This window comes from Echeneis naucrates, chromosome 8, assembly GCF_900963305.1.
Source record: "Echeneis naucrates chromosome 8, fEcheNa1.1, whole genome shotgun sequence".
NCBI lineage: Eukaryota > Metazoa > Chordata > Actinopteri > Carangiformes > Echeneidae > Echeneis > Echeneis naucrates.
Window position 1 is genome coordinate 4,152,651 of NC_042518.1, and position 27,912 is coordinate 4,180,562.

A 27,912-nucleotide genomic window follows, 5' to 3' on the forward strand; every position below is an offset into this window, starting at 1 on the left:
TCTCCTCGCCACAATCGAAATAGCAGTAGCTTTGTAGTTTTGTCAGTTTCTTAATTCTTCCTGGTTGGATGCACAGCGCTCCATGCGAAGATCAAAAGCATCCTGCTCTCCGCAGTCAGCGTGCAGATGGGCCTCAGATGCCTGCAGGCGCTTAAGAACACACATGCCTGAGATGTCATCAAGTGCAAATGATTAATGTTTCAATCTTACGGCAGGCTGTATTGCTAGATATGTTGCTTCTTCGGATTGTTTTCGAAATGCCTCCACCCATTCATTAGAATGTGCTCATGTGTTTTTTCTTATGATTATGAAATCCTGATTATGGGAAGTACAGCTGCTGTATGCCGAGCATGATTTCACTATGGCACCACTGAGTGTGTCTCATCCAGACTGGCTTTTATTGTTAGGGAGAACATTTAGAACATTTCTAGTGATTCTAGGCAGAGAAATTTTCAGTAGAGTAACTGCTTCAATAGTGTTGTTTCCCTCCATTGTTTCCAGTGTCAAGACTCGCCTCCAGCATGGAGTGAGGCTGAAGAAACAATGGATACCAGGAGCATTTATGGTGAATGACTAACTGGTTGGGTATCGGGAAAAACTAACATAACCTGCTTGTGAAAATCAGGTTTTCATGAATGCAATAATTTGGCCGGAACTTAAAAATCTGTTGGCCGATACTGAAAAGCGTACAAATACAGAGAAAGGGTTTTGGTAGAACGGCGGGGTTAATTCTAGCCAAAGTGCACAAAAAGCAGAACTACGCAGGCAGGAAGAGAAAGAGGATGAAAAGGAGAAAAGGCGAACAGAGGCCTGAGGCCAGGAAACGGCGCCACTCTCAAGAAGGAGGTATCCGGCCTTCTCACTACTCAGATTAATGAGGTCATGCATCATGGCGCCTGCCTGCACACGCTAAGCACCGAGTCGTCATTCCCTGCATCCACCCTGCCTCCATGGGCCCTGCTGGTAGCAGGCAGGGCCCTACTCGGCGGGCCACCTGAGGCTCTGTCAGCCTCAATGACACAACCACCCTCAGCGCGGCTGCAGCTCGCCTGCCTCCTGTAGAGTGGTGTATAGCAGCCGAGTACACACAGTACCCGGAAACCAGCCAGCTCCTGTCCATAATGGTTAGACTTCATGTGGTTTCCTGCTCTGCCGTTTCAGCTTGGTTCGGTTTCAGCCAGAGATCTTGAGGAATGTGGTGAAGGCATGTGCTGAGATTACAAATGGCCCTGGTAAAAGAAGATTTGAAGAATGCACAAATATTTCTAATGTGACTATCTCAAAAAATGTGCAATTCATAAATCAAACACCTGATTGGCTCTTTTTAGAAAATATGAATATAGCTCCTCCTTTTCTCTTCTTCTGCAGGAGAGAATAGGGACCGGAGAAGACGGGTCACTATTTTATTTATGATGGATGACAAACAGGAGGACAATGTTCATCTTCTGGAAGCTTCTATGCATATTTGAAGTATAAGAGCTGCCTGGGTGAAGCGGCTATATTGAGGATCGGCCCCCACCCTGATCGAGCTCTGTCACTCAAGTTCAAGGTGGCGCTCAGAGCCCTGCTCGCTGAGCCTCACCTGTGACGGCTGGGCCTATCGGGTCTTCCTCTGCATGACTGAAGACCATTTTTCAGCCTATTATATTAAATTATGGCATGATGAGCCTCATCTGGCTCGAGTTTATATGCAGGACATAATACAATATCTTGCAGTCCAGCAGACTGCTGGTTATGCCTGTCAAACCTAGTCATTATGGCCCGCTGGACGTCCTTGCACCTGGGGAGTCATCAGTGTGTCCTCTGTTGTTGTTGTTGTGGCCGCCTGTCTGAATTCCCCTCCCTGCTAGAGAGAAGACTGGAGAGGCGTAATTTAAAAAGAATCCATGTGTGATTGTTGTGGGTCTCAGCATTGAGTAGGAAGTGTTACTTTTTCATAAAAACCAAACGACAGCAGGAAGCCAATCTTGTGTGGCGCAGTGTCAGTAATGGGTGTGGGTGTTTTCTCTTTTTAAACTTTATTTGTTTTTTTCCCTAATCAGATTTGAAACTGGAAGTCAAAACAAATCTGTCAAAAAGAAACTTGATGTAATCATGGCGGTTTGAAGAATGTGAGCCTCAAATCAATGCTGAGAATGTAAACACCGTGGGAAACTATAAGACACATGGAGTTGTTGCCATACAACATCTCAGCTAAGAAAAAAAGAAAAAAAGGCACAATCACCTTGAGAATAAGATAAGAAATGGTGCGTTAGTCAAGCAGCTGCTCGGCTCAACTAAAATAATCTTGTCTCACTGAACTATTGCTTTAAGAGTGACTTTCTTCTACCGTCGAACTTGACCATGAGCAGATAACATGCTCTGTCAGGGGAGGGCCCATCCTCCGCGCTGGATAGGTGCCAAACTCCGAATTCAGAATCAGCTCTCCTTCCCCCAAGGATAACAGCCTTTGGAGGACTTCCTGCCCATGAAGGCCCCGTCTTTCCCAGACAGGGACCGGCCTCAGTCTCCATCTTCTCTGTGCATGGATTTCTAATCACCACTCATTGGAGGGATGAGTGACAGCTCGATTGCTCCCTCGCAGTGAGAAACGAGTTGGTGGCTGCGACCTTGCTCACTGTTCCAGCTAAACTCAAGTCACAGGCCCGCTCCAGTTCAGCTACCATGTTGTCTTTGGAGCAGGACAAGTGAGATGGAGGGAGACACACATTCATCGGGCTTGGCTGCTGGACAAAAGTTGGAGGTTTATTTGGGGCTGAAATCTCTTAAACCCCCCACTGAACTGCAAGGCCGCACTGTTGCTGCAGCATGAAGTTTTGCAGGGGGAGACTACTTCCATGTGTCTACAGGGTGTGAGGTCGGCTTCCATTTCACTGCCATTTAAAGTCAAATATTTCAGCCACCATTTCATTCAACTACAGAGTTTGGAATGTTTTATCTTCTAATTTGTTTGCATTGGTTTAATCTGACAAGCGAGTAGAGAGCAGGCGTAAAGGAACTTTGAGGCTGTAATTGCCTATTAACAGTAACCACTCGCACAGAGACCACATGCAAGTAAGAACTAGAATGAGTGGGAGACTGTAGGCAGGAAAAAAGCCGACAGCAGGAGGAGAAGTTCAGCGCAGGAACAATGGGAGGTGTTTGCTCTCTTCTTCTGTAGGATAGAAGAGCAAGAACTGAGCATTCAGGGTAAACAGAGTTAATGCAGGAGGAGCCAAAGCTTAAGAAAACCAACAACATCCTGCGTGGAGTGGAAATCAAGTTGCCTCGTTGTCTGCTTTCACTTCACTCCCAGTCTCTTCCAATCTGAAACCGACACTCCCTCTGCAGATCTGCTCTGTATCAGGAGCCCTGCTGTTTGAACTAATGACAAAAGCGAATAAATGTCGAGCGTTCTAGCCTCGAGCGAGACAGAGGACTGTTGTTTTAACAGCAAGTTGTGCACAAGCTGAGATACTGGTGGCACATTTGCATTTCCCAAACGTTACTAAGCAGTCCATGAGGGGGATCGGGTGTGTGATGATTACGCAATACTGAGTCCTGATGGAAGTGACCTGATAAATGGGTCAAAGCTCTGGCTTTAGTCCAGTCTGCTTTTGCTAATCTCATATCAGAATCCAGATAATGTCAATGGAGGTCAAACAGCACTCAATATAAGAGCCTAATAACTTGACAAGGTCCTCCTTGACTGACGGGGCAGGATAGAGGAAACTCCACTATAATAACTTACAGTGCAAACATTAAAGTATATTGTGGCAGAAATGTGAGCAGGTAATTTTATAACTATAGAAATGCTGTGAATTTATAAATTGAGAGGCATCCGTCGCCGAAGACCCAGACCGTGTTTAAATATTAACACATCGGTGATGATCTTTGCTGCCCTGTCTGAGGTTTTCCTTCCGTCTCTTCTGAGACACTGAAGAAATTTCTCACCATCACTTGGGCTAAAACAGAAGCCTGTGGTGTGTAAAAATGGCAACATGATGCAGATGTGGTCAGTAGGCACGGATCTTTTTATTTTTTTTTTTCCCCCAAATGTGAGGACATGACCCTGTGTGGCTTCTCAGAGCTCCAAACCCTTGATGTGACTCAGAGACTTTGGCATTTTAATTGAATGAAAGTGGAATAGACGGGAAGGGGCAATTTCCAATTTCATATGGTTTTGTAACAGCTCCAGAGCTGCAGAGAGAACCTTCCTTCACAACTTTACACATTTGCACTTTGCATTAAGGCCAGAAGAGTCGAGCAGGGTTTTTTGTGAGTGAAAATAAATGATGTCTGTCCACAACTAAATGAGCAAAAATACTCATGGGGGATAATAAGCGTCAGGAAAGCGACAGGAAATGGACCACCGGGCTGAGAGCAGTGAGGTTAGACAGCGGGACAATAAAACGAAGGGCTGGGGAAAAACTAGGCTGCAGCTACAGGCAGGCTGTCTGATGCTGAAGTTTACGGTGCACCTCCTGTGGTCCACAGGCCGCGTCGTGGGAATGCATGCACACAGTCATTAGGCTCTGATAGATGTCTGCTGGAAGCAGGGCAACTTTTAACCACCCATGGGGATTAAGTTTAATTCTAACTGTAGAATTGAGGGATTATTTTTAAGACTGCAAACTTCCTCATTCTGCAGCACAAATGTTTATTGCCTTTTTTTTTTTTTGTTCTGTTTTGGGGAACAGCTGTTGATGGTTCTCAGAACTTTACATCTTGACTATCTAATGAAAAGTTATAAGGGGGTGACCGTACTTGAGGAAAATATGAGGCCTTAGCACCCTCTTGTGAAACCATTTTGCAACAGAATCATCATTTTTGAAGTTGGATCTTGATTTAAATTACTTCAGATTATGTGCGATTAAAATGCCTGATTGACTTCTCGTTTTGCTGCCTGTAGCTGGCAGGCCTGGGGTGGGACAGAGAACATGGCTGAACCACGGAGGGAGAGCACCAGCAGCCTGCAGAGGAAGAAACCTCCCTGGCTCAGACTGGACATTCCCACAACTCAGATGTCTCTAGATGAGCCTCCCACTTTTGTTCAGGTGCTTTTTTTTTTTGTTGTTGTCGTTGTTCTTGTTCTTGTTCTCACCGAATCCCACTGTTATCTTTGACATTGCTGTCTGTCCCTTCCTCTCTTGTGTTTTTCACATGTGCTTTTGTTATGTGTCATTTCTCTGCAGCCAGTGAAGAGGCAGGGCTTCCTGCGCAGCATCAGCATGCCAGTGGAGACATCTCACCTCCAGTCCCCACCCCGGGACTTCTTTGACACCCGACGGCCTGTCCTGCAGCGTCAGTCATCCATCACTCAAACCATAAAGAGGTAAAAGATAGAAAGCAAGGCACTTGTTGGATTTGATATGTGAGATCAACATCTGATGCTGATGTTATGTAAAGAACTTTTGCGGTGTAGCACACAAGTTGTGTTGTTTTTTTGTTTTTTTTTTGCATTCACAACAGGTTGGGAATGAAATGCGATGCAATATTACATAAGCTAAGTGGCGTCTGTTGGCAGCGTGTTTCCTGTAGGGAGAAAAAAAAAATGTTCCTATATCTGCAGCGTTTCTTCTTCACTTACCCTTTTAAAACCTGAACGCCTGTTTCTGATTAACAACCTCAGAATTATGTGCTCGGTAATCACTTTCCTAACGTTGTAAATCTCAATGAAAAACAAGTCTTAACCTTAAAAATTCCGCTTTGCTCGCTCTGCATGATGGCTACAGCACTGTCCAGCTGCACTTTTCCTTCTCACTGCCTCTTGTTGTCTTTTCTCTTTCCTCCTCCTTCCCACTGTCCCTCCGGCCCCGCTCTGCCTGGTCACAGCAGCAGAAGGGTGCACTTTGAGCGGATTAACACGGTGCCCATTAAGGGCCAGCGGGCTGCACGCCACAGCACCAGGAAGCACCACTCTCTCTCCAGAACCTTGCTCAGGTACGGCAGGAAGTCCCTCATGAGACTGCAGGTGTTAGGGCCTGGATGAAGGCCTGGCGTTAACTCACTTGTTTATGATGACTATACTCAGTGTGTGTTTAGCTTTTATTGTTAAATACCATGATGCTTTAAGAAAAGAGGAAAAAAAAAAAAAAAACCCAACCCATTCATATATAAGGTCAATATCCCAAGAGTTGATTTTGTTTCTCTTCGCCTGCTGCAGACATGAGTCATAAGAGGACCTGAAACCTAAAGCTGTCATTTCCTTTTTACATTTTAAGTTCCCCTGTATTTCTGAGAGAAAGAAATTGACAGGAATGGGAGGGGTCACTGGTTTCTCTGCACATCTGTCAAACAGCATCCCACAATAGCAGCTGTTGCTCCTCTGCTGTGCGTGTCAGTTAGCCAGTAGTCTCGTGGCCTTTTTTAGTGGACGCTCATTCGACACAACGAGGCCACGACAAGAATATTAGCTGCTGAATCATGCCGCCAACACGAAACACACAGGATCCAGGGAAGTTTGTTCACTGGAAGAACCATAGAGCGAAGTGTGCTCATGAGAAATGCATTTCAACCTAACGTCACTGCACAATCATTCTGCAGCTGGTGATTAGGGAAAGAAACAGCGAGCATGCCTGAGCGTTCCTTTGAAGAATGTTTCCACTTCCACTTCCTGGCCTCAGGGTGCAGTAAGATTATTTGCTCTGGTACTTATTAGGCCTCAACTACCAACAACTGGATTGCGTTCGAGGTTCGGTGGAGCAGAGAGAAAGGCGGGACAGAGATAAAACCTCAGAAAAAATCCCCCATTCTCTGTGTCAGTTGGATTTGGTGTCTGTTTGTGTCAGTTATGATTAGGAAAATCTGAATAAGTTGGATTTTATTTGCAGCATTAAAATGACTGTAATCCTCTTGTGCTCTCCTCTGAACATGTGTGACAAACACTGTGGTTGAATTTGTGTATACCTGTCTGTCTCAGTGTGTCTGAGAATGAACATGCCCAGGCTTGTTGCCTTTACTGCTCCTATTACTCAGACTATCTGGGCCACGCTTTGACCATCCCAGGGAGTGCGGGCTTATCAGTCCCTTGCATGTTCGCAGCCTCACTTCTTTGTCGGCTGAGCTCTTTAGAGGGTCATCAGTGAGCGCGTCTATCTCTTTTGCAAGTGTGACTCTCTCAGATAGGATGTAATCTCTGTTCTTAAGGAGCAAAATATGTATGTGAATGTTGTGACCCTGAACTGAAAGGCCAGTGTTTGTGGTGTTAGGGGGACAGCGGACTGGTTTGGAGTCAGTAAAGACGGCGACGCCACTCAGAAATGGCAGAGGAAAAGTCTGCGCCACTGCAGCCTGCGCTACGGAAAGCTGAAACCGCAGGTTATCCGAGAGATGGATCTGCCCAGCCAAGACAACATCTCCTTAACCAGCACTGAGACCCCGCCTCCTCTGTATGTCCCCTCCTCACAGCATGGCATGCAAAAGGTAAAGGGATATATGGGCTCTTTTGTGTGTTTTATGTATTTCAAATGGTGAACAATCAAGTTTTCAGTTTAAAAATTATACAGAGTCCTTTTAGAAAATGTTTTAAATGAGCGAAGACTGATTGTACAGCTTTTATATTGTGTTGGGATATTTCTTTAGTAGTCGTACTGTGTTGATGCATACGTCTGATCACCACCTGGGTCTCCAGATCGTGGACCCACTGGCACGGGGACGAGCTTTCCGGATGGTCGAGGAGGTGGACGGCTACAGCGTGCCTCAGACCCCCATCACCCCCGGAGCGGCGTCCCTCTGTTCCTTCACCAGCTCCCGCTCAGGTCTCAACCGGCTGCCTCGCAGACGCAAGAGGGAGTCGGTGGCAAAGATGAGCTTCAGGGCTGCGGCAGCGCTGGTGAAGGTGAATAAATGGAGAGGAAAGCAAATGAAATACAGACATTTCTGTGCTTTATCAGCACTGTGTCACTAATATAACGTGCTGTGATGGAAAGCGTATATGTAGAAATGCATATGTGTTTATCGTTGTGTTCTTCAGGGACGTTCGTTACGGGAGAGCACTCTAAGACGGGCCCAAAGACGAAGCTTTACCCCTGCCAGCTTCATGGATGAAGATGTGGTCGACTTTCCTGATGAACTGGACACGTCCTTCTTTGCCAGAGTAATGCCGGAAAAACAACAGTGCTGTTTTGCCGTTGTTACTATGCAACCATTTAATTATAACAGAATAATTCTTATTCCAATAACCCTGGGAATTCTGACTTTTGTCATTCCCCCCCACTGCGACCCTTTGTAGGATATTCTGATGCACGAGGAGTTGTCCACGTACGCAGACGAGGTGTTCGAATCGCCGTCTGAGGCGGCCATCAAAGATGCGGAGCCCAGCAGCAAGAAAGATGAAACGGAGCTGACAGGCAGCGCGCTAGATAAAACCGAGCTGGAGAGAAGTCACCTCATGCTGTGAGTTACTGTGCTGTTGATCACAGTTATCCACAAACATTTTAAAAATGATGATCCATTGTACGTAAGGATTTGTGTATTTGTAATATTCTAATATTATAACCAAGACAAAATCCACAAAGATTAGATTTTTTTTTTTTTTTTAGGTATATTAATAACCGATATGATGTGAATATTATTGGTCTTGTTTGTGATGAAAACAAGCCCAGATAAAAGATAGCATGTCAGAATATGGAGAGATTATCATCTCTTTTTTTCTGCACCATTAAGCTCATAAACCACTTTTCATTTCCGTGCTTCTCTATCATCCCGTCTGTTACTTCTTCCAGACCCCTGGAGCGAGGGTGGCGTAAAGCCAAAGAAGGAACTCCAGGTCCGCCGAAGGTGCCGCTGCGGCAGGAGGTGGTGAGCGTTAACGGGCAGCGGCGTGGCCAGCGCATCGTCGTACCTGTCAAGAAACTGTTTGCCCGCGAGAAGAGGCCTTATGGGCTGGGCATGGTGGGGAAACTCACAAACCGCACTTACCGCAAGCGTATCGACAGCTACGTCAAGAGGCAAATAGAGGACATGGATGATCACAGGTACTCCACCACAACACGAATCTGACCGACGGGCTCCGTCTGTCTGCTTTCCTCAGTGGATGAGACTGATGGAGGCTGAGTACTGCTGTTTCTTAATCTCTCTCTAGGCCTTTTTTTACATACTGGATCACCTTTGTCCATTTGCTCATCACTATCTTGGCTGTATGCATCTATGGTATTGCACCCGTGGGCTTCTCCCAGCATGAGACGGTTGATTCTGTGAGTCCGAATCAGTAATGTTTGTGAACACACTTCTGCAAGTTTCATCTTGTTGTAAGTCTCATTTCCAACTTCAAGGTCACTCTTTGATTGTGATGTCTTCTGTCAAAGGTTTTAAGAAACAAAGGCGTGTATGAAAATGTCAAGTTTGTGCAGCAGGAGAACTTCTGGATCGGGCCGAGTTCGGTGAGCACTCTTCTCTTCTTCCGTTTTCAATCATACCCAAAGATACCTAATAATTATGTTTAATTGTCTTTCAACAGGAAGCTCTGATCCACTTGGGGGCCAAATTTTCTCCATGCATGCGGCAGGACAAACAGGTGCATGAACTTATCAGGGAAAAAAGAGCTATCGAACGCAACTCTGCCTGCTGTGTGCGGAATGATCGCTCTGGCTGTGTCCAAACCTCAGAGGAGGAGTGCTCGGTCTGTAAACACACCCAATTCTTTGTTTCGTGACATTTCATAATTCCAATACAGGCCATGGGGCAAGGACAGTTTTAATCCCCTGTCTCTGCGGGTTTTATTTCCAGAGCACTCTGGCTGTGTGGGTGAAGTGGCCGAGGCACTCCAGCGCTCCCCAGTTAAATGGTAAAATCAGACAGTACGGCTCGGTGTGCCATCAGGACCCCAGGTAAGGCGCACATGAATGGATTAATAGTACTGATTAATATTAAAAGTGTTGATTAATAGTAAAAGCACAAAATTTGCTGTTTTGTTGTATGTTTTTGTACGTCTCTTTGCAGGATATGCCTCGAACCTGCTTCAGTATCTCCACATGAATGGCCTGATGACATCACCAAATGGCCGGTCAGTACAGTAAAAAAAACCTGAATCCGTTCATCTAGGGGTCTGAAAATGTTTCAGACTGGGCTGTTTGAGGTTTAGACATAAAGGCATGGCCATCAGTTGACTTGGTGCCAGCAGGGTGTCTCCTTCCTTGCAAATATGTAAATATACTGCAGACACACAAAACGTCTGAAGCTACCAGCAGAATGGTTTAATCTTTTTTCTCATTGTGATCCACTGATGCATTAACTTCTAAAAAAAAAAAAAAAAAACCCACACACTCCCACTTTAACCATGATTACTGTTGGGTTGGGTGGTTTGTTTGTTTTTGTTTTTTTTTTCTTGGGTCACACAGAGTTGCACAATTAAGTTTCCACCCCAGAATAAATACCACACAATCTGGAGTTGAATAGACTGCTGGATTTGATTACAAAACCGCACAAATCCATTAAAATGCACAGTCTTCGGGAGTTCAGCTCTCACATATCCAAGGTTTTTCATCGATGGGGTAGTGCGTTTTGGTTGTGTTACTCTGCTACTGGACCAAATTGTAACGTCTTGGGCCTGTAGATATAAATTTCTGTTGACTGACTGTCGTTCCTTTGCTCGATTAGATTTGTACCAGGTACAACACAGGGAACCACACCAACCTGCCTCATATAGACTGTACCATCACGGGCAGACCCTGCTGCATAGGAACCAAAGGGAGGTGAGCAGCGCTCGTGGAGCTTTGAGAACAATCTGTCCTCTACTAGTACTAAATCACTAACTGCTGGTTGTACTCTTCAAGGTGTGAGATCACATCCCGGGAATATTGTGACTTCATGAAGGGCTACTTTCATGAGGAGGCTACTCTCTGCTCTCAAGTAAGCAGCGCTCGCAAATGAGATATTTCAGTTTCTCGTGGGGGAAAAAAAAATTGAGGAGAAGCTGAAGCTTTCATGCAGGCAGTGCAAAATCTAATCTGTGCTGTGTCTGTTGCTATTTTTAACCTAGTGTACTCGTTTGTGTTCTTCCTGAACACCAAAGCAGTTGAATGAGAGCTCACCATACGTGTCTGTGTAGACAGTGTGCCAGATTCTTCGTTTGCATCTAATTTATGGCCTTTGATTGTCACTTCCTTCCCCTGACACGTCCGCCTGGTTGTATCTTTCAGTATGACTGGAAGGCATCCGTTGATATGCTTTGCTCTGCTCCCTCCTCAGGTGCACTGCATGGATGATGTCTGCGGACTGTTGCCTTTCCTCAACCCCGAGATCCCAGATCAGTTTTACCGGCTCTGGCTCTCACTTTTCCTGCATGCTGGGTAAGTCAGCAACTGTCAGGATTTTGACAGGTAATTCTGCTTAATCAGATAAAGAAGAAGCAGAAACATATTAAAAAAAAAACAAACAAACCCACAAACTTTCAGTGTATAAAGTGTTCCCTACACAGTCATACGAATAAAAGCAGATCACGCAGCTATGAGTGAGTCCAAGCAAATATTTAAATAGAGCAGAAGATCTGTTTTGTCTCAGGCCAGCAGCTACACATTTGCATAAAGCCACGAAGAACGGGATGCTTGAAAGATCAAATTTGGCGAAATATGTTTGGCAGATGTTTGGCAACCTAAACCTGGGTTAGGCCCTGACATCCCCAAATGGCCGGAGTGCACCGGTACAATGTACACTTCTAAATAAAACGCACTCAGAATTGGGTTAGGCCCTTTAAAAAGCCTTTTAAGATCCATTCCATTGATATGACGAAGAGGGCGACTTTCTCTGCTACTCTAGAATCTGATAAAATCAAGAATTTCTGAGAAAACTGGGTGGATTTTGCAGATTTTTTTTTTCCTCCGTCAGGAGAAAAGGGACTCATAAATAAAAATGAAGGAGTTCCTTAACTTGTCTCTGCTTTACTCTTCTTTGTAGATAAATGTAAGTTTCTGATATGTCTATGATCTACTTTATCTTGTGTTTCTGGAGCATTTTTATATCAAATATACAAGATGCAGAATAGCGATGGGAAAATTATGCCTTTTTTTTTTTTTTTTTTGAAGAAAGAAGAAGTCCTTTGAATTCAGCACTGGTGTTTAAATAGCTTTTACCGGGACTTTGGCTGCTCCGGCCACCAAGTTTAGTGCAAATTGATTTGGTACAAAATCAATAGATACATAAAGTGAAAACACGACTCCACTGGGAGAGCTAATAAAGCTGAAATGTTGGGTAGCTCAGTTTCACTTATACTCAGAGCGCTGCCCTAAACAGCCAATGCTGTTTTTACTGGGAGATGCTGCTTCACCGAAAACCTCTTTTACTGTGTGCACATGTGGAATTGCTCCATCTAAAAATGATTTTGACTTACGCTGATGACCTCGCTCATAACTGACTGCTATATATCACAAATCCCAGACTGACAGCACAACATTGGCGTAGTTTGGAGCTGTCAGTCGATCGGCGCAAAGAGCTGACCTCACAGCTAAGAGGAGCGCTGCTTCACCTTCATGCCTGGCTGTTATCTGTCTCCCGGGTAATTAAACAAAGTGCCCTCAATACATGAACTCATTAAGCTTCAGTGAGATAGAGGCCGATTTTGCCGATGGCCGAAGTTCAGGGGTTTGCCTCTTCAACACACTCAGGGATTATCTGCCCAGCACTTGCAATTTTTTTTTTTACCCACAGAGATGCACAAACATCACATTGCACACACATGAGCAACATTCGTCTACATCTGCCCCCTCCCCCCCTCCAGGATTCTTCACTGCCTGGTGTCAGTGGCTTTCCAGATGACCATCCTGAGGGACCTGGAGAAGCTCGCAGGCTGGCTGCGCATCTCAATCATTTACATCCTCAGTGGCATCACTGGCAACTTAGCTTCAGCCATCTTCCTGCCCTACAGAGCTGAGGTGATCACGCACGGTGAAAATGTCAGCGTATTTGTGAGTCTTATTATGTGTGGAGAGATTTCTCCCTGGGAGATCATCGGGCATCAACAAAGCACTAAGCAGAGAACTTGTTAGAAATGTTTTTGTGGAGTTCCCTCAGGCTCACCCCCCCCCCCCCCCCCCCCCCCCCCCCCCCTCTGCTGTCTCTATCTCAGGTGGGTCCAGCTGGCTCTCAGTTTGGGATCCTGGCCTGCCTGTTCGTGGAGTTGTTTCAGAGCTGGCAGATCCTGGCCCAGCCCTGGAGGGCCTTCACCAAGCTCCTGTGTGTGGTGCTCTTCCTCTTTGCTTTCGGGCTGTTGCCTTGGATCGACAATTTTGCCCACATTTGTGGCTTCATCTCCGGCTTCTTCCTTTCCTTCGCCTTCCTCCCCTACATCAGCTTTGGCCGCATGGACCTGTACCGCAAACGCTGTCAGATCATTGTCTTCCTGCTGGTGTTTGTCGGGCTCTTTTCAGGCCTGGTGGTGCTCTTCTATGTCTACCCAATCAAGTGTGAATGGTGCGAGTTGCTCACCTGCATCCCTTTCACGGACAAATTCTGCGAGAAGTACGACCTCAACGCTCACCTTCACTGAAGACGCAGGCGGCCTGCGCTCAACAGGAATGGCGTCAGGTCAAAAGGATGAGGACTGACGGGGGCTATCAGCCAGTCTGTGTCTCCACTCTGCGCCAGTGGGGATTGTCACCCCCCCCCCCACCTCTGTGAACTATGACTATGCTTGTGTTTTTGTTTTGTTTTTTACTCTCGTCAGTATGAATACCTATGCCGCTCATCATAAGGGTTTCCTTTAATCACCTCCCTGTCCCTCAAGGTATGGCACCCATGAACCTCTTGAAAGCTCCCAGCTGCCCTTTACATGTGAGGTAGGAATTAGACAAACCAGCGCTGGTACAGAGAGAAGGAATATTACTATTATTATTTTTTACATCGAAACTCCGAACATCGGTTGTTGTTATTATTATTATTCAGGCAACTCATACAGAAGCAGGGACGAAAATCAAATATTACCTTTGGTGCCTTGTTGATAAATGTACCAACTACTGCCATATTTTTGTTACATTATGCTGAGCACTCGAATGTTTTCTTTTATTTTATTGCTTCTCAAGAAGTAATGATTGTCTTGAACACGGTAGTGTTTTAGCTACCTGTCTACTCACATGTAACTGAAAACAACAGTAAAAAAAAATCTCCAAATTCAAACAGTGTGTGACTTTTATTCCTCAATTACCAGACAATGCCGTTTGAAGATGAAATTCGACTGTCTGCGTGCAAGTCCTTAAATCCACCCCTGTCACAAATCTGATGCTGAATTCAACAGATTTTAATTTATACGGTTTACAAAAATCTAACAGTACTCCAGATCACAACCCAAGATTTAATGTTTTTCCATGAATTGCCTCGATTACGTTAAAGACCATGAAATGTTTTGACAGATAGTAATTAAATGGAATAACAGTTTTATGCCTACAAAGCTGTTATTCTACTGGCAGTACAAGGAATATAATATGATGGCTGATAAGACAGTTCTAATCCGCAAAGCCACTTCTTCATTTCTTTGCATGGAGGAGTGAATCCGCTCTTGGTTTCTCCTTCTGGCCTCACGCAGTCCTTGCAAAGGATACAGTGAGACAGAAGGATGCTGATCCCAGTCATTTGGTTTCTACTGGCCCCGTGTTTCTATCTGTCCATCTGTCAGCTGAGCTTTGTTTATCTTTTTCTGCTCTGAGTCCATGTCAGTGGTGAGTAAGTGGAGTGAGGGTGAGGAAAAGGATGGGGGAACTAGCAGCCACTGTTCCTCCTGGCGTAGGCCTGCCCTGCGAGCGTGTACTCCATCTCGTGGAAGTGCATGTTGGACACGGAGATGGCTGACGGCCCTTTCTCCTTGAAGCCGGCCTTGAGGTAGAACGGCACCAGGAAGTCCTCACAGATCAGCAGAGCTCGGCGGAGGCCCGGCATGCAGCGCAGGTACTGCAAGTAACGCCACAGGAGGATGGAGCCCTTGCCTTGCTGGCGACAGTGACGGTGCACTGACAGCACGTGGATGTGCACTGTAGGAGTGTCTGGGACATGCTGAGTCATGGCCTCCTGAAGCAGACAGGTCAAACAGAGGGATCAATTAAATAAATCGCAATTACCAATCACTAGTTTGCATGAAATATGTTTGTTTGTTTTTTTTTTAAGCACATCACTGATTTTGTATACCTGAGAAAGCCTCTCCTTGTCCCAGCCAGAGCCGATGATGAAGGCCACCAGCTGTCCCTCCTCAAACCAACCCAGCGAAAGCTCAGGACACTCACTGAGGAAATTCAGGACCTCGTCCAGGGTAAGTGGACACTCTCCAGACACAGACACAAACGCTGGGGGGAAAGAAAGCAGCTAGTACATTCACTGTGTTCTCCTACATCTAATATCTGCTGATACTTCAAAAACAGAATCTAAGATTGGGTACATTTATACTTTCTGCGATGACAAAATGGGAAACACAATCATTTCTTTCTTTTTGTAAAATTCATGTGGAAGTGAGTTCACCTTCTCTCTCAATTTCGAACACACTGATGGCATCCTGTGGCGTGAGGTTCCTGAACTCGCTGGCGGGCAGCGTGTGTCGTCGTCGTCGCAGAGGACTGACCACTCTGACGGGCGTCTTCAGAAAGAAAGGCTTTAGGAACGGTGAGCCGCTGATCTGCTGTGTCATGATGTCTCACTGCCCAGAGATCCTTTCGTTTGTCTGTTTTTCCTTCTTTTTTTATTTTTATATACACAATTTCACTTCTGTGATTTCAGTTATTCAGTTAAATCAAGTCAGAGAAACTTCCCCTGTTCTCTTCTGCTCTCACAATCTGTCTGACTACAGCAGGCAGGATGATGACCTCCGTGTCTCTCTTGCTCACTCACTCTCCTCCTCGTCTTCTTGCTCTCTGAGCTCATACTATGAAGTGGTGCCTTCAAAGTAGGAAAGCTGTCTGTGCACGTGTTTCTAAAGTCCCTAAATCCCCTGCTCTCCAAAGACAGGTATTGTCTCGGAGGGTATTTCCTCTTTTAATTAAAATAATTGTTGTTGTTTTTTTGGTTTTTTTTTTAAAGACCAATATGAGAATGTAATTGTTCACATTTTAAATAGTCACAAATTCTGTCTTATCAGGATGCTTATAGTGATTAATGTGCATGTTTCCCACACCAAGAAAAGCAATGAGGGAAATGGTATCACTCATAAACATCAAGATAGGAAAAGGTTTTGCCTTGATCAGATGATATGTGAGTTCCAGCCCTGAATGTCAACACATTTGTGCTGTACATTCAGATGTGTGTTTTTAGAGGTATGATGACACGCATGTGAGCTAATTTAACTGCAGCGGCTGAAGGGCGGAGGGGATTTGTGTGGATTGTTGTTGGGATGATTTCATGCCTCCAAGAGGTTTAGCACAGACTAATTAAATGAGAGAGCACTTGCTTTGGCTGCTTCAGGTAAACCTGTAAACCTATACAGACTGCCGACACACAATCTGAGAATTTCAAGGGGCCATTTGAGTTCAAGTAAAATTTGAAATTTTTTGCTGAGAGATGATCTCAGGACCGGTGTGGGAAACATGGCACTGTCTAATATTACAAATAAATTAATTAGGTTTGCAAGAGCAGAAAAAAACAAACAAACAAACAAAAAAAAAAACAGTTTCATCATTAGTTCCTAGAGTGTATTTAACATTTACAGCAGCTTTTCTTTCTGATTCATCTGCAGAAAATGAAAAGAAACAAAAAGTAGAGAATGCTTATCCAACCTGTTTTCAGCAGGTTCCTCTGCAGGAACAAACAGGCTTCACACCACAATCATCTGGCTCAAGGCTCAGCCCATAATGATTTTACTGTAGCTTCAGGAGAAAGACTTGAAATAGGTGTTTGAAGGAGTGTTGTTTGGGCCCACTGCTTTCTTTTGGTCTTCCCCAACAGTAAAGACTAGGAGATCTGCTTTAATTCAACATCTGGACAGCTGGTCAATGGCAGCCAATGCTCTGCTGGTGAGCTCATTAAATGTCAGAGGCAAGCATGAACCAGAAATCAGACATCAGAAAGCTTTATTGTCACTGGAAAACACGTGACGAAATTAGGAGCACTACTCCATCTGGTATAAAAAATTCATTCAGCATTAAAACTGATGATAAAAAAGGACAGTATAAAGTGCAGTGCAGTAAAAAAAAAACTGAATAAACAGCAGGTAAGATGAACGCACAATTAATCAATTTGCACTGTGGTGTCGACCGTAAACATGACAATGATGTTGGCTTTGTGGGTTGGATTGCAGTCATGGGTGTAGAGACATTACAGGAGGGGGCTGAGCACACAGCCCTGTGGGGAGCCAGCGCTTAGTGTGCTCTGTCCTGCACAGTAAGTCTGACATATTGAGGCCGGGCTGCTTAAAAAAGTCTCTTATCCAGGCACACGTGAGAGGGGGGGAGGCCCGGGGCGGTCAGCTTGGTGATCACAATGTCCGGGAGGATTGTAATGAATGCCACAAACAGCGTCCTGACATAGCGCTGCCGTTTTTCCTGGTGGCTCAGCACAGAGTGGAGAGCTGTGGTGGTGGCGGCGGCTTCTGTAGATAAGCAAACTGGTGCGGGTCAAAGGTGAGAGGCGGCAGCCTTCGATGTGCTGACGAGCCAGCCTCTTGAAGCCCGTCATGATTATTGCCGTGAGGGCTGTAATCATTTAGGGTGTAGGACTGTGGGTGACTTCTTTGGGATGAGTGTGGCTGTTTCTAGGCAGAGCTGGATGGCTGCTTGGCCCAGAGGGGGATTGAAAATCCTGTTGAAGACGGACAAGAGCTGGTTGGAACATGCTCTGAGTAGCTTGCCAGGTATTCCATCTGGGCAAGCAGCCTTCCTGGAGTTTACTGCCAGGAGTTCCCTCCTCACGCCATGCTCCTCTATAGTGAGGGGGGGCCCCCACCAGGGTGTTGGACCCTGGTGGGGGCAGGATTGGAGTGGTTTAGCGTTGGTGTGGTCGTTTCGGGTCAGCGTGCGCTGCATTGTATAGAGCTCTGTTACCAGACCTGAAGGATTTTATGGACCTGGCTGGTCATCCAGGGAAAACACCGAATGTTTTATCCACGGTCACATTTCCGATGCAGAACTTGATATAATCCAATGTATTTGTGAATGCAGTCTGTGTGGCCTGAGAGGAGGTGGGGGGTGGGGGGGTAATTCCTCTTACAGCAGCTTGTTGAAGCCAACAGAGTGATGCTATTGACCTTAGAGAGTTACAGATTCATGTTTCAGCACATCAACTCAAAAAGAGTTTGGGAAAGGAGATTGTAAATGAAGCGAGATTAAACTTTCACTTCATGGAAGCACATATAATAAAACCTCACTGTCTTTCTTTAGCTGAAAGCATTATAGAGCCTAGTCTTAATTATGTTGTGTGTACTCATATTCTTTCACACACATTTTCTCAGAGTATTATATTTTTATTGGCAAGCTTGACGCTGCAGTGTAACCGAATCCTCATTAAAGTGTGGTGTACACCTGTTGGTCCGGCTGAGCGGAGAGCAGCGGTTAACCATTTACTGCACAGGAATGCCATTATGTTGGAAACATGAAACACCATGCACAGATTTAAAGGGACAGCTAACTGGGAAAATACATCAGGCCACTGTTGTAGCGTAGCCTGCTTCACCTGCAGCAAATGATAGACAACGAGCAGATCATGCAAAAAAATCCAAGCAATTATGGCTTAGAACAACCGCAAAAGGCGTAATCTTTTAATATAATTTAATAAAAAGTTATAAATTAATAAAGAAAATGAATATACTCAAAAAATACATGCAAGTCTGTATTTTGATTTGCCGAATTAGTTTTATGGATGGAAGTAAGTTTTCTATGTTTCTGACATAATTTATGTAAAATAATAAAGTATGTACAAGATTTTCTGAAACCAACAGAAAACCCCTCAGAAAACATAAATTAAAAACTCCAGTGATTTGTGATTTTACTAATGACACTCTATCAAGTTGTTTTTTTTTAACAGTTGGAAGAAATTAGCTGTCGTTAAAAGTGCATTTGGATGAATGTGAGTTAGTATTCGTGACTCGGTCAGTTCTGGTTAATATGATGACAACGCAGGCTGTTCTGTCTTATCTGCCAACCTCCTGCTACCAGAGGATGTTTATTCACCAGCAAATTTAATAATTTAATAAATTTATCTTCAGCATTAACAAGGAGAATATTTAGCTCCCAAAAGGACTCAAAAGTCAGAGAGCCAGCGGGCCTTTCAGGTGGAGGACGGTGGATAAAAATAGAGTTAAACCAAATTTCACTGCACAGTTTTACTGCCTACTTGTCCAGCAGAGTGTAGTGTTTCCACTGGGAATTCAGAATGATCAAGTTTAAGTGAGCAGTAAAAGTTTCGTCTGAGAGTGCGCTTATTTTGGATTATTGCTGTAGTTTTATATTTTAAACGTATGTAGTTCTAAATGCAACTCCAACAACTAAACACAACTATTAGTAACTTTTTTTTTTTTTTAAATGGAAATGAAAAATAAATATGCCAAGCAATTATTTCCAACAGTGTTTTCCCTGTGCAGTAGCCCACCCATCACTAACACCCCCCCAGCTCTGACTGATCTGACCGTTCAGATCACACTCTGTTCAGCTTGAGTTTAACAACCATTCAGCTGGTTAATGGTTACTCCTCATCATGTTTACAGAATTGTATGAGAGTCCCAGGTTCATAGAGAAGGAGTGGTAGTCGAAGTACTGAGTCTTTGTTCTTTATTGTTATACACATGCTGCTATACACACGAGGAAGGACAGGTATTGATTTTACAGAGAGCCACAAACCACCTACTGTGGAGTTATCCTGGATACCAGGTCAATAGTGGTCAGAACAAGAACAGGAAGGCACAGTGTCAAGTTCAAATGGCACAGAAGAGTAAAGAGGGGAGGCGGGGCAAAATAACCACAATACTTAAAAGCTATGAGAGATTTAAGCGTCTACAAATTCACATGCAAATGTTAGCCCAATTATTGAAATGCATTGTTTGCATCAACTGCATTGGATGTTTTCCTTTTAGTCAAACGTACATTAAGAGAATCCACTTGAACCTAAACACTAAGATTAAATGCATAATTGCGAAATGGTCATGACACAATAAATGAACAGCTTAACTTCATATTGCTCGATAATGATACAGTCTTTTCCAGTGGCATTGTGTTTGCGATAGAAAAAAAAAATGGCTCTATACATCAGCATCAAAAATCCTGTCTCTGGGCTGAAAACTGTTGTGTGTTGTAGCATTTTGAAGAACACTAATGTCCAATGCAACAAGCAGGCAGCCATATCAATTCAAGGCACATAGATCTATATGCATGGCGCTACACATACAGGACCAAGGTACGCAAAAGGTGCTGCAGCCACACAAACACCCAACCTTTTTTTTTTTTTTTTTGTAGCTACATCACATAAGCAGACACCAGTATTGCCATAAAAAAAGACCTTACAGAGATCAAGCACACTTACTGTGCCACACTGAGTCAGTCAACATACACGTAGCTAGAGCTTCTATATGCTTGTTGCAGGCTTTAACTGTCTTTGAGTTCAGCTGTTAAAATGTAAATCTTTAGCTCTTACTGATTACCAAAGTCTTAAATATGTGCATGTTATCTGAATGTAGTCTCGTTACTTCAATGTGAGTAGTTCATAGAATATGCAAGTATAGAATTTTGGAACTACACAGGATTTGAGTACAGTTATAATACATATATTATTTGAAATGATACAAAAAAACAAACAAACAAAAAAAACAAGGTTAAATGTAGATGTTTAAGACTGCAGACAACTTAAAGCAATGTCGCCATCAACTCTTGTTCTAAGGAATGGATTATAAACCAGTGCAAAAAAATAAAAAAAATCACTTCAAATAGAGACACAAATATATAATAATATGTTTTCAAATATCTGCTCGGGACCAAAAATGCTCCACCTGACTGGAAAAACAAGTTGTCACGTTTATTCATGTATGTCACTAATGAATACAATATCTAAACACAAACTGTAATTATATGTTCTTATGAATTTAGTGTTAAGGAATTTGTACATAGTTAATTTAATTAAGTGTGCTTAGAAGCACCACCATGACAGGTAGTGAAATATCGCTGAAGTCCACATTACTAGTTCAAACCAAAACACACAACTGAACACCATCTGACAGTTAATGAAATGTTTTCAAAGTTGGGGAAACAATAACAAAAGGTACTGTGGGCATCTTTGCATGGATTAAAATTCTTTTATAATGTCAGAGACATTAATGGGATAAACAGAGTCCTCCCTGGTCCTGGTGAGCTTCCTGTCAGAGCCTCGGTTGACTCTGATCATTGAAGCAGAAGACTGGGCTGGACTGGGGGGTAGGTGGAGTCTTTTTAAAGCATAAATCTGTCCTGATGGATGATCTGAGTCAGGGGTTGAGATGCTCATCTTCCATGTGAAGGCAGTTTGTGGGACACAGGAGAGGCTGGCTGGAGCAGTTTGTGCTCTGACTTTTCAGGCTTTCTGTTGACTCTGATGAACCTGCAGAGCAAGACACAAAGTGAGATTTTAAGCAGAGACACATCAGAAAAATAGTTCTTGTTCTTTATATGCTAAGGCCTGCTCTTCATTAAAAACTGGTTGCAAAAAAGTAGCAAATTCAGAGATTAATAACTGCTACATCTTTCATGGAGAACCAGATTTAGTGGGAGCAGTAGAGCTCATACAAAGAGAAGCAGCACAAACAGGGAAGCTTACATACCACAGTTATTCCTCCATACCAATAGAGCAGGAATCAGGACCTAGAGCTGCCCAAAGTGAAGCAGAGTGAAGGGATAAGATGACAAGGAACAGGAGAGGAGTGTTAGGAAACCGAAAGAAGCACAAGAGCACTCAGGTTAGATGCAAAGCACAGGGAATTACAGAAGTAAAGTCTTGGATAAGAGAAGAGAGACATTGAACCTGAGTACTAGAACAGAGTTTTATCAATTGGAAAAGTGTCAAAAATGAGCAAGAAGAGATTATTTTAGGAGCCGTCACCAGATGGTACAGGGCTATAATGTAAAAATATGACATTTCCTGTTCTCTCCTTGTAGGGCCTTTGAGAGATATGATCAGTTCCTGACAGAGGATTTTTCACCTGGCAGAGACAGGTCACCCGGTGGGTCGCTCTCCGTTTTGGTCAAGCTGCTGTGCTCACTGCTGCAGTCCTGCAGGATGTCCCCTCCAGAATGCATTCTGTCTTCTGCACCAGAGAAGAGCAACTTTGTCAGAGCTGTCAAACGCATTATTGATTGTTTGTTTGTCAAATGAGAGAACTCACCATCATCTGGAGACAGAGACTCTGCCACATCCTCAGTTGCTGTGGCCTGGAAGAGAAGGGTAAAAAAAAATAAAATTAAATATTGTGTCTTTTTTAAGTTTTTCTCTGCAGGAAAAAGTTTAGATGTTGGGCAGTGAAGTGTGGCTCACATCGGTGGGAGCAGGGCTGCTGGACAGCAGTGTGTGTGGCTGAGCATCAGACATCTCAGACAGCTTCTCCTCATCCTCCTCCTGGATTGGGGAGGATGGAGACCTAAGGGTGCTGGGAGTGCAGCACAAGGTAAATCATTAAGGAACAACAACAGAAAACTCTCAGATCAAATCTAATTGCTAACAAAGATGAATGTAAAGCAGCGTTTTTGACTATTGTAATACGTGTAAACATTTTGATAATCTTAACCTGATTACCAACGAGTCAAATAACGCTACCTGTCAGGTGACTTGCTGACTTTGCTTTTCTGCAGACTCCCATCATTCAAATGCTCTGGGGAGCTCAGTTGTCGGCTCTCACCACCCATGCCACCCGAGAAGTTGATTTCATCGTACAGGGGGGCAGATGGGATGGCTGGAGACACGGACCGCAGACCATTCAGAGCCTCTAACAGTGAGATTGGCTCAAAGCCTGGAGGGACTGAGTCTGTGCTCTGCAAAGAAACAGTCACAAAGACTTTTGGTGATAGTGTATTGTGAGTGTGAAAAATTCGACAACATCACTCAGATACGCACTATTAGCAGATAAAGAGCCGGATAAAGTGGGCTGACAGTTAACTTAGGAACAAGGTGCTGTACAACATGGAGGAAAACTGATATCTGACAATCTGATGCAACGCAACAATAACCATATAAGATGTGATTGCAAAAACATGCAAAAGTAATATTTTATAAGTTGAACACACATTAAGGGAGGAATGGACTTAATTTTACATATGTGATACTGAGCAACGCCTGGATTGCTCAACTTCTTATTGTGTTGAAAATAAGAACATGTTTCCTGTTGATGTTGCTGCACTTTAGAGATAGGGTTAGCTGGTAATGCATAGATGTGCATGATACTTACTGAGTGCTCGTCATGGTCCATAGTCTGAGCCAGAACAGGGCTGAAAGAAACAGGAGACAGAGCTCCAGGCTTTTTCCTCACAGCTCTGATCTGCAGGAGGGCTCTAAAAGCTGAGTAGAAGAAGACCAGGTTAAACTGAACACAGTAACCGTGCCATCCTGTTAAGTTATGACATTTTGAAGTTCCGTCTTAAATAGCACGCCTAAAGCCTGTTAAAGAGCACAAGTTTGCGACGATAATGTAACAGCTCTTACGCAGCCTGCAGATTGGACAGTTGTTGGCCTGGTAACGAAGAGTGTCTGCACATGAGTTGCAAAGACACAGATGTCTGCAGGGCAAGATGAGCGTATCTCTCAGGTCTGACAGGCAGACAACGCATTCGTTGCTGTTGTCACTGTTCTCATCATCGGAGGGCTGGACAGAGAAAAATCGTAAACCATACAAATAAAACAGTGCTGACGTCTGAAGCATTGTAAATTCCAGAGCAGCTTAAACCTTGGTTTCTTGGTTGTTTTTGTTCTCAATCCCATAGATCTCCTGTAAGAGGTAGCTCACACGGTCCACCTGCACAGAGACAATGAAAAATTATCCGAGGGGTGAGCAAAAGATACAAAATATTATCCCCACTGTCTTGTGTTCATTGTTTTTATTTTAGAGAGGGATGACAGAAGTGGTCTTAAACAACTACTACATATATTTCACTGCTCACTGTTATCTACAGTCTTATATAGAGCATGCGTACAATTATCTGGAGCTGCTTGTAAGTTTACGTTCAACGGCTCCTTAAAAGGTCTGCATGCTCCCTGGGGTCTTGGCACAGATTTTGTGCCATGGAGGGCTTACAAAAGCTGCAGATGATATGAGGATGAAAACAGAACGCAGCTGGAATAGAACTGGTTATAATTTATTCAGAGCCATTCCATGAATGTTGACCCCATGTCCTTCACCTGGCCTGCACTGATTTATTGACACGCTGCGCTTCGTAAATTACTGACTACACTGCTATAAGATTAAAAAAAATCTTAAGTAGAATTGAATGATAAACGAGATGAACAGATCAAACCTGAAAACCCAAACTGTGATAAAAATGCTTATGATGTTGGCATTAAATGTTAAGATGAAAGAATTTTTATAAACTTACAATTTGTTTCTGCTTCAGAGGTTTGACAGAGAAACTGCCATCAACGTGCTGGAGGTGTGAAAAAAAACAAAGAAAAACAAGAAAACATGTTTAATGTCATTCCAAATGTTTGCTTATACAGATTTAAATTACTTTCATACAGCTCAATACTTACTCTTTCAAATGCTGCCAGAAGTACATGAGCATGTCCAAGGCAATCTTTAAAAAAAAAAAAAAAAAAGTTTTCAACTAACCTTATTAATGATCGCTGTTATTAATGAATAGTCTTGTAACTTCTGAGCTGCTACCTTATGATACATGTTTCTGCCTGTCTGAAAAAAGACATACTGTCGCCGTGCAGCCCTTGTAACCTACCATCTCCTTCATCAACCACAGCCTGGATAACCATGGGGAACACTCCTCGATCAAGGTCAAAGTTCAGCTTCAGGGGGAAAGGTACATTTCAATAAGAAGCAGGTTACAATCAGTATGGTGCTTTCAGAGTGTCTGTGTGTAAAATTCAAATGTTATGTTGATACAATGATCTAATCTTCTGCCCAAAATGTATAAACATGATATTTAGTGAGACAGGCCAAGTGGTGTACTTTAGTTGTGTGTTTTCAAGTGATGAACTCCACTAATCGCTCCAGATACTTACATCTTCCTCTTTCCATTCGCTGAAATCTATTTTGAAAGACGGCATGGAGAACTGCTGGCTCACCCCTCGCTTGTAGTGCACAGTTTCAGAGACCATTGATGGATCCTTTGGGCTGTATCTAAATAAAGTATGATAAGAGAAAAGTGATCAGTGTGCAGGGGGATGAATAAGTCCTGGATCTGTCATCCAGTGCACTCTATTTCACTGAGACGGAAAGCAGGAAAAAAAGCTGACATTTAGGCACTTATCAGCGTGGATGAATTCCTTAGTCTCTAGACTCTAGACAGCATAAAATTAAGACTAAAAAGAGCAGTACAACAGCAGCAATGTCTGATCTTTGTGATGACAGAAAAAATGAATCATTATTCAGTCTCATCACTAAACAATAACTTCAGTACAAAGTACTACTTTCATCTCCTTCTGAATCTTAACTGCGGTATCCATGGTTACTGGTGGTTGCTAGGGGCCCACTATATCTATTCCAGTCTTTGTGCTCCAAGGCTTGAATCTCTCCATCCATAAAACGGTTTACATGTTTTACACCAAAATGCAGTTTCAATTAAGCTGCTCTGATTCAAATTGGATGGATACAAAATGCCCTTAATAGAGACAAGTTCTAAAATGGATTTAAATTCGATTCAATGACTAAAAGACAAAATTTAACATTTTAAGTAGCTTATTATTTTCAGCAGATTTAGTCCAATTTAAAAAAAATTAAATTAAATAAAAAATTAAAGTTAACCCTTTATAAGAGTCTTACACTGCCATCCCATTGGAGAACTCCTCAAATGCCTGGCAGTAGAGGGTGATGGCCACCCGAGCATCAGCATCAAAGGTGAACTCCACTCCGTACTGGACCTTTGGCTTTCCACCTTCCTCCACCAGTGTGTCGGAATCATCTTTGTATCTAGGATCAACAACATTTGAGAGGCGCTTCTTTAAAACAGTTCTTTGCTCTCAGTATGATTTGCATCATGAGGCTGCCTGGAAAAATTTACCTGACCAAGCGCAGAGAGTCTTTTCTAATGTTGACCAGACTCCTCAGGGTTTTCACAGGCTCATGGGGTGCAGGTGTCACGTATGGAAACTAGGGAAAATAATAACATCAAATGAATGATACATGATTTAAATTTCTTTTCTTTCATCGTTTGGTGAAACTCATTGGCAATAAAAATAGAACTACACCATTGTTGCTTTAAATCTGTGGAAAACAGACAGCGTTTCAAAACAAGCAAGTTGAATAAACATCAGGTTTTCACCTGCACTGGCCTGTTCCCAAGGAAATTCAGATCCATGTTTTCTCCAAAAAGATATCCCTCTGGATGTGGTGTGTCGAATTTCTCTCCTCCCATGAAGAAGTGGCTCGCAAAGTAATTCCCTGAGGACGGAGGAGGAATAAAAAAAAAAAAAAAAAAAAAAAAAAAGACATAAATAATAAAAATAATAAAGGAAATGCCAGCATGTCACTGCTAACTTCCCTTAATATTTTTTTTAGTACATTTCTTTCAGTTAGCTCAGTCAATATGCACTTACTTCAAGCGGCCTGAGCAAAAATAAATTGCTTTAGCTGTACAATAGGAGGTGGAATGTAATATGAGGCAAAAAGATAGAGGATTCACTAAATTGGAAGGAACTGAGGTACGTGTTAGGCAGTCACACAACCCCATCTTACTGTTTAACACCTAAACACAACACAAAAACAGCAACATGACCACCAAAACCTTCTCTCTTCTACCTCTACCATTACATCAGCTGTAGCACAACATGATACTTCGCATGTATGTATGTGTACAACATTTTCCATCCATAAACAAGCCACATTAATCACCATTTCAGTGGTGATAATGTGGCTGGGTGTAAACTTGTGACCTAGTGAAACATTAGCTGGCAATAAAATATCTGATTCTTGGTTTTTTGTTTTTTTTTTTTTAAATGGGGTTTAAAATTAGGCAGACTTGTTGGTTTCACATTAACAAGCACCGAAAGTCTCAATAAATATTGACAAGTATCATTAAAGCTGAAGTAGGAAAATAAAAACAAAAACATAAGTGTGTCGGTTCTCCGGATGTCACCAACTTTTTCCCCCTTAGTTACTGAAGAGGATTTGTTTTTGTTTTTTTTTTTATTTAAAATCGATGTTGTAAAAACTAAATAAACAGACTTGTTTTAATCCTGTGACTGGTCAAAAGACGAATATAACGAGAGTAATGTGTGACATTCCTGCAGGAAAAAGCAGACGGATGTTTAAGTCGTTGTCTAACTAAACACCTCTCGGTCATTTGGGAGCGCTTCCTCCTGCTGCTTTTAGACAGCCACCGAAGGTGTGAGATACGAAACCCAGCCGAGAGGCAGCGACGATCGCTCACCGGATTTGGGTGGGAATCGATAGGCCGAGTTGGCCTGGATATCGATGTCCTCAACACCAGCGATCCTGCGGCTCAGGATGGAGCCCATCTTTCCTCCGCTGGATCGCCGACGTTAGCTACGGTTAGCTTAGCAGCAGCTAGCGGACGGCGAGTCAGCAGCTCCGGCGGCGCTCAAACGCCAAAGCACAGCTAACATCAACAGAGGTGCTGTGATAAAAAAAATAAAAGAAAAAAATAAATAAAAAAAAACCCGTTTTCGTTAGTTTAACATTTTACAGGTTTGGTCAATCGGTGGCTGTGCCGCGGACGCTACCAGGAAACACACACACGCGCACACACACACGCACACACACAGAGCGACGGGAGGCTGTTGTTTTGGCCGAGCGGTGCTAACGAAGCAGGGAGGCGATCTGATTGGCTGTTTCCAAGCGCTACCCGGAAGTCGGGGCGTTCGGTCTGTGTCAGGGGACCGCCCGCCGGGGAGTCA

General features: G+C 43.5%; 3 protein-coding genes across 5 annotated transcripts; 1 reads left to right on the plus strand and 2 right to left on the minus strand.

Annotated features, from left to right (window-relative positions):
• The first annotated feature begins 4,891 nt into the window (after positions 1 to 4,891).
• On the plus strand, positions 4,892 to 14,082 carry rhbdf1a (rhomboid 5 homolog 1a (Drosophila)). The gene is made up of 17 exons (XM_029508514.1): positions 4,892 to 5,036; positions 5,175 to 5,314; positions 7,191 to 7,404; positions 7,613 to 7,819; positions 7,955 to 8,077; positions 8,213 to 8,376; positions 8,706 to 8,957; positions 9,065 to 9,176; positions 9,288 to 9,362; positions 9,440 to 9,601; positions 9,709 to 9,809; positions 9,922 to 9,985; positions 10,579 to 10,673; positions 10,755 to 10,830; positions 11,170 to 11,270; positions 12,695 to 12,848; positions 13,043 to 14,082. Exons 1-17 carry the CDS (start codon positions 4,920 to 4,922, stop codon positions 13,460 to 13,462), a joined length of 2,577 nt encoding a protein of 858 aa, XP_029364374.1. The 5' UTR covers positions 4,892 to 4,919; the 3' UTR covers positions 13,463 to 14,082.
• A 470-nt stretch (positions 14,083 to 14,552) lies between these two features.
• Positions 14,553 to 15,583, minus strand: aanat2 (arylalkylamine N-acetyltransferase 2). Its single transcript, XM_029508452.1, has 3 exons — positions 15,418 to 15,583; positions 15,091 to 15,245; positions 14,553 to 14,973 (listed from the first exon to the last, which is right to left on the minus strand). Exons 1-3 carry the CDS (start codon positions 15,581 to 15,583, stop codon positions 14,668 to 14,670), a joined length of 627 nt encoding a protein of 208 aa, XP_029364312.1. The 3' UTR covers positions 14,553 to 14,667.
• A 4,049-nt stretch (positions 15,584 to 19,632) lies between these two features.
• Positions 19,633 to 27,753, minus strand: mgrn1b (mahogunin, ring finger 1b). 3 transcript variants are annotated; one of them, XM_029508984.1, is made up of 17 exons: positions 27,426 to 27,753; positions 26,319 to 26,437; positions 26,058 to 26,146; positions 25,820 to 25,966; positions 25,060 to 25,177; positions 24,777 to 24,843; positions 24,577 to 24,620; positions 24,423 to 24,470; positions 23,777 to 23,845; positions 23,536 to 23,695; positions 23,282 to 23,391; positions 22,654 to 22,868; positions 22,375 to 22,486; positions 22,226 to 22,271; positions 22,043 to 22,147; positions 21,665 to 21,710; positions 19,633 to 21,444 (listed from the first exon to the last, which is right to left on the minus strand). In XM_029508984.1, the coding sequence occupies exons 1-16, from the start codon at positions 27,511 to 27,513 to the stop codon at positions 21,670 to 21,672; spliced, it is 1,578 nt and encodes a 525-aa protein (XP_029364844.1). In that variant the 5' UTR covers positions 27,514 to 27,753; the 3' UTR covers positions 19,633 to 21,444; positions 21,665 to 21,669. The 3 variants fall into 3 exon arrangements, with proteins under 3 accessions (XP_029364844.1, XP_029364841.1, XP_029364843.1); XM_029508981.1 differs by lacking the exon at positions 21,665 to 21,710; XM_029508983.1 differs by lacking the exons at positions 21,665 to 21,710; positions 22,226 to 22,271 and having other exon boundaries at positions 22,043 to 22,201; positions 22,377 to 22,486.
• Between the last annotated feature and the right edge of the window lie 159 nt (positions 27,754 to 27,912).

Coding starts and splice junctions, on each gene's coding strand:
- rhbdf1a (XM_029508514.1), top strand. CDS start 4,920: ATGGCTGAACCACGGAGGGAGAGCACCAGCAGCCTGCAGAGGAAGAAA. Junction 8,078..8,212: donor ACACGTCCTTCTTTGCCAGA/GTAATGCCGGAA, acceptor GACCCTTTGTAG/GATATTCTGATGCACGAGGA. Junction 8,958..9,064: donor GAGGACATGGATGATCACAG/GTACTCCACCAC, acceptor ATCTCTCTCTAG/GCCTTTTTTTACATACTGGA.
- aanat2 (XM_029508452.1), bottom strand. CDS start 15,583: ATGACACAGCAGATCAGCGGCTCACCGTTCCTAAAGCCTTTCTTTCTG. Junction 15,246..15,417: donor GTTCGAAATTGAGAGAGAAG/GTGAACTCACTT, acceptor CTTTCCCCCCAG/CGTTTGTGTCTGTGTCTGGA. Junction 14,974..15,090: donor ACAAGGAGAGGCTTTCTCAG/GTATACAAAATC, acceptor TGTCTGCTTCAG/GAGGCCATGACTCAGCATGT.
- mgrn1b (XM_029508983.1), bottom strand. CDS start 27,513: ATGGGCTCCATCCTGAGCCGCAGGATCGCTGGTGTTGAGGACATCGAT. Junction 24,471..24,576: donor TTCTGGCAGCATTTGAAAGA/GTAAGTATTGAG, acceptor TCACACCTCCAG/CACGTTGATGGCAGTTTCTC. Junction 22,202..22,376: donor CAGCAGCCCTGCTCCCACCG/ATGTGAGCCACA, acceptor ATTTGACAAACA/AACAATCAATAATGCGTTTG.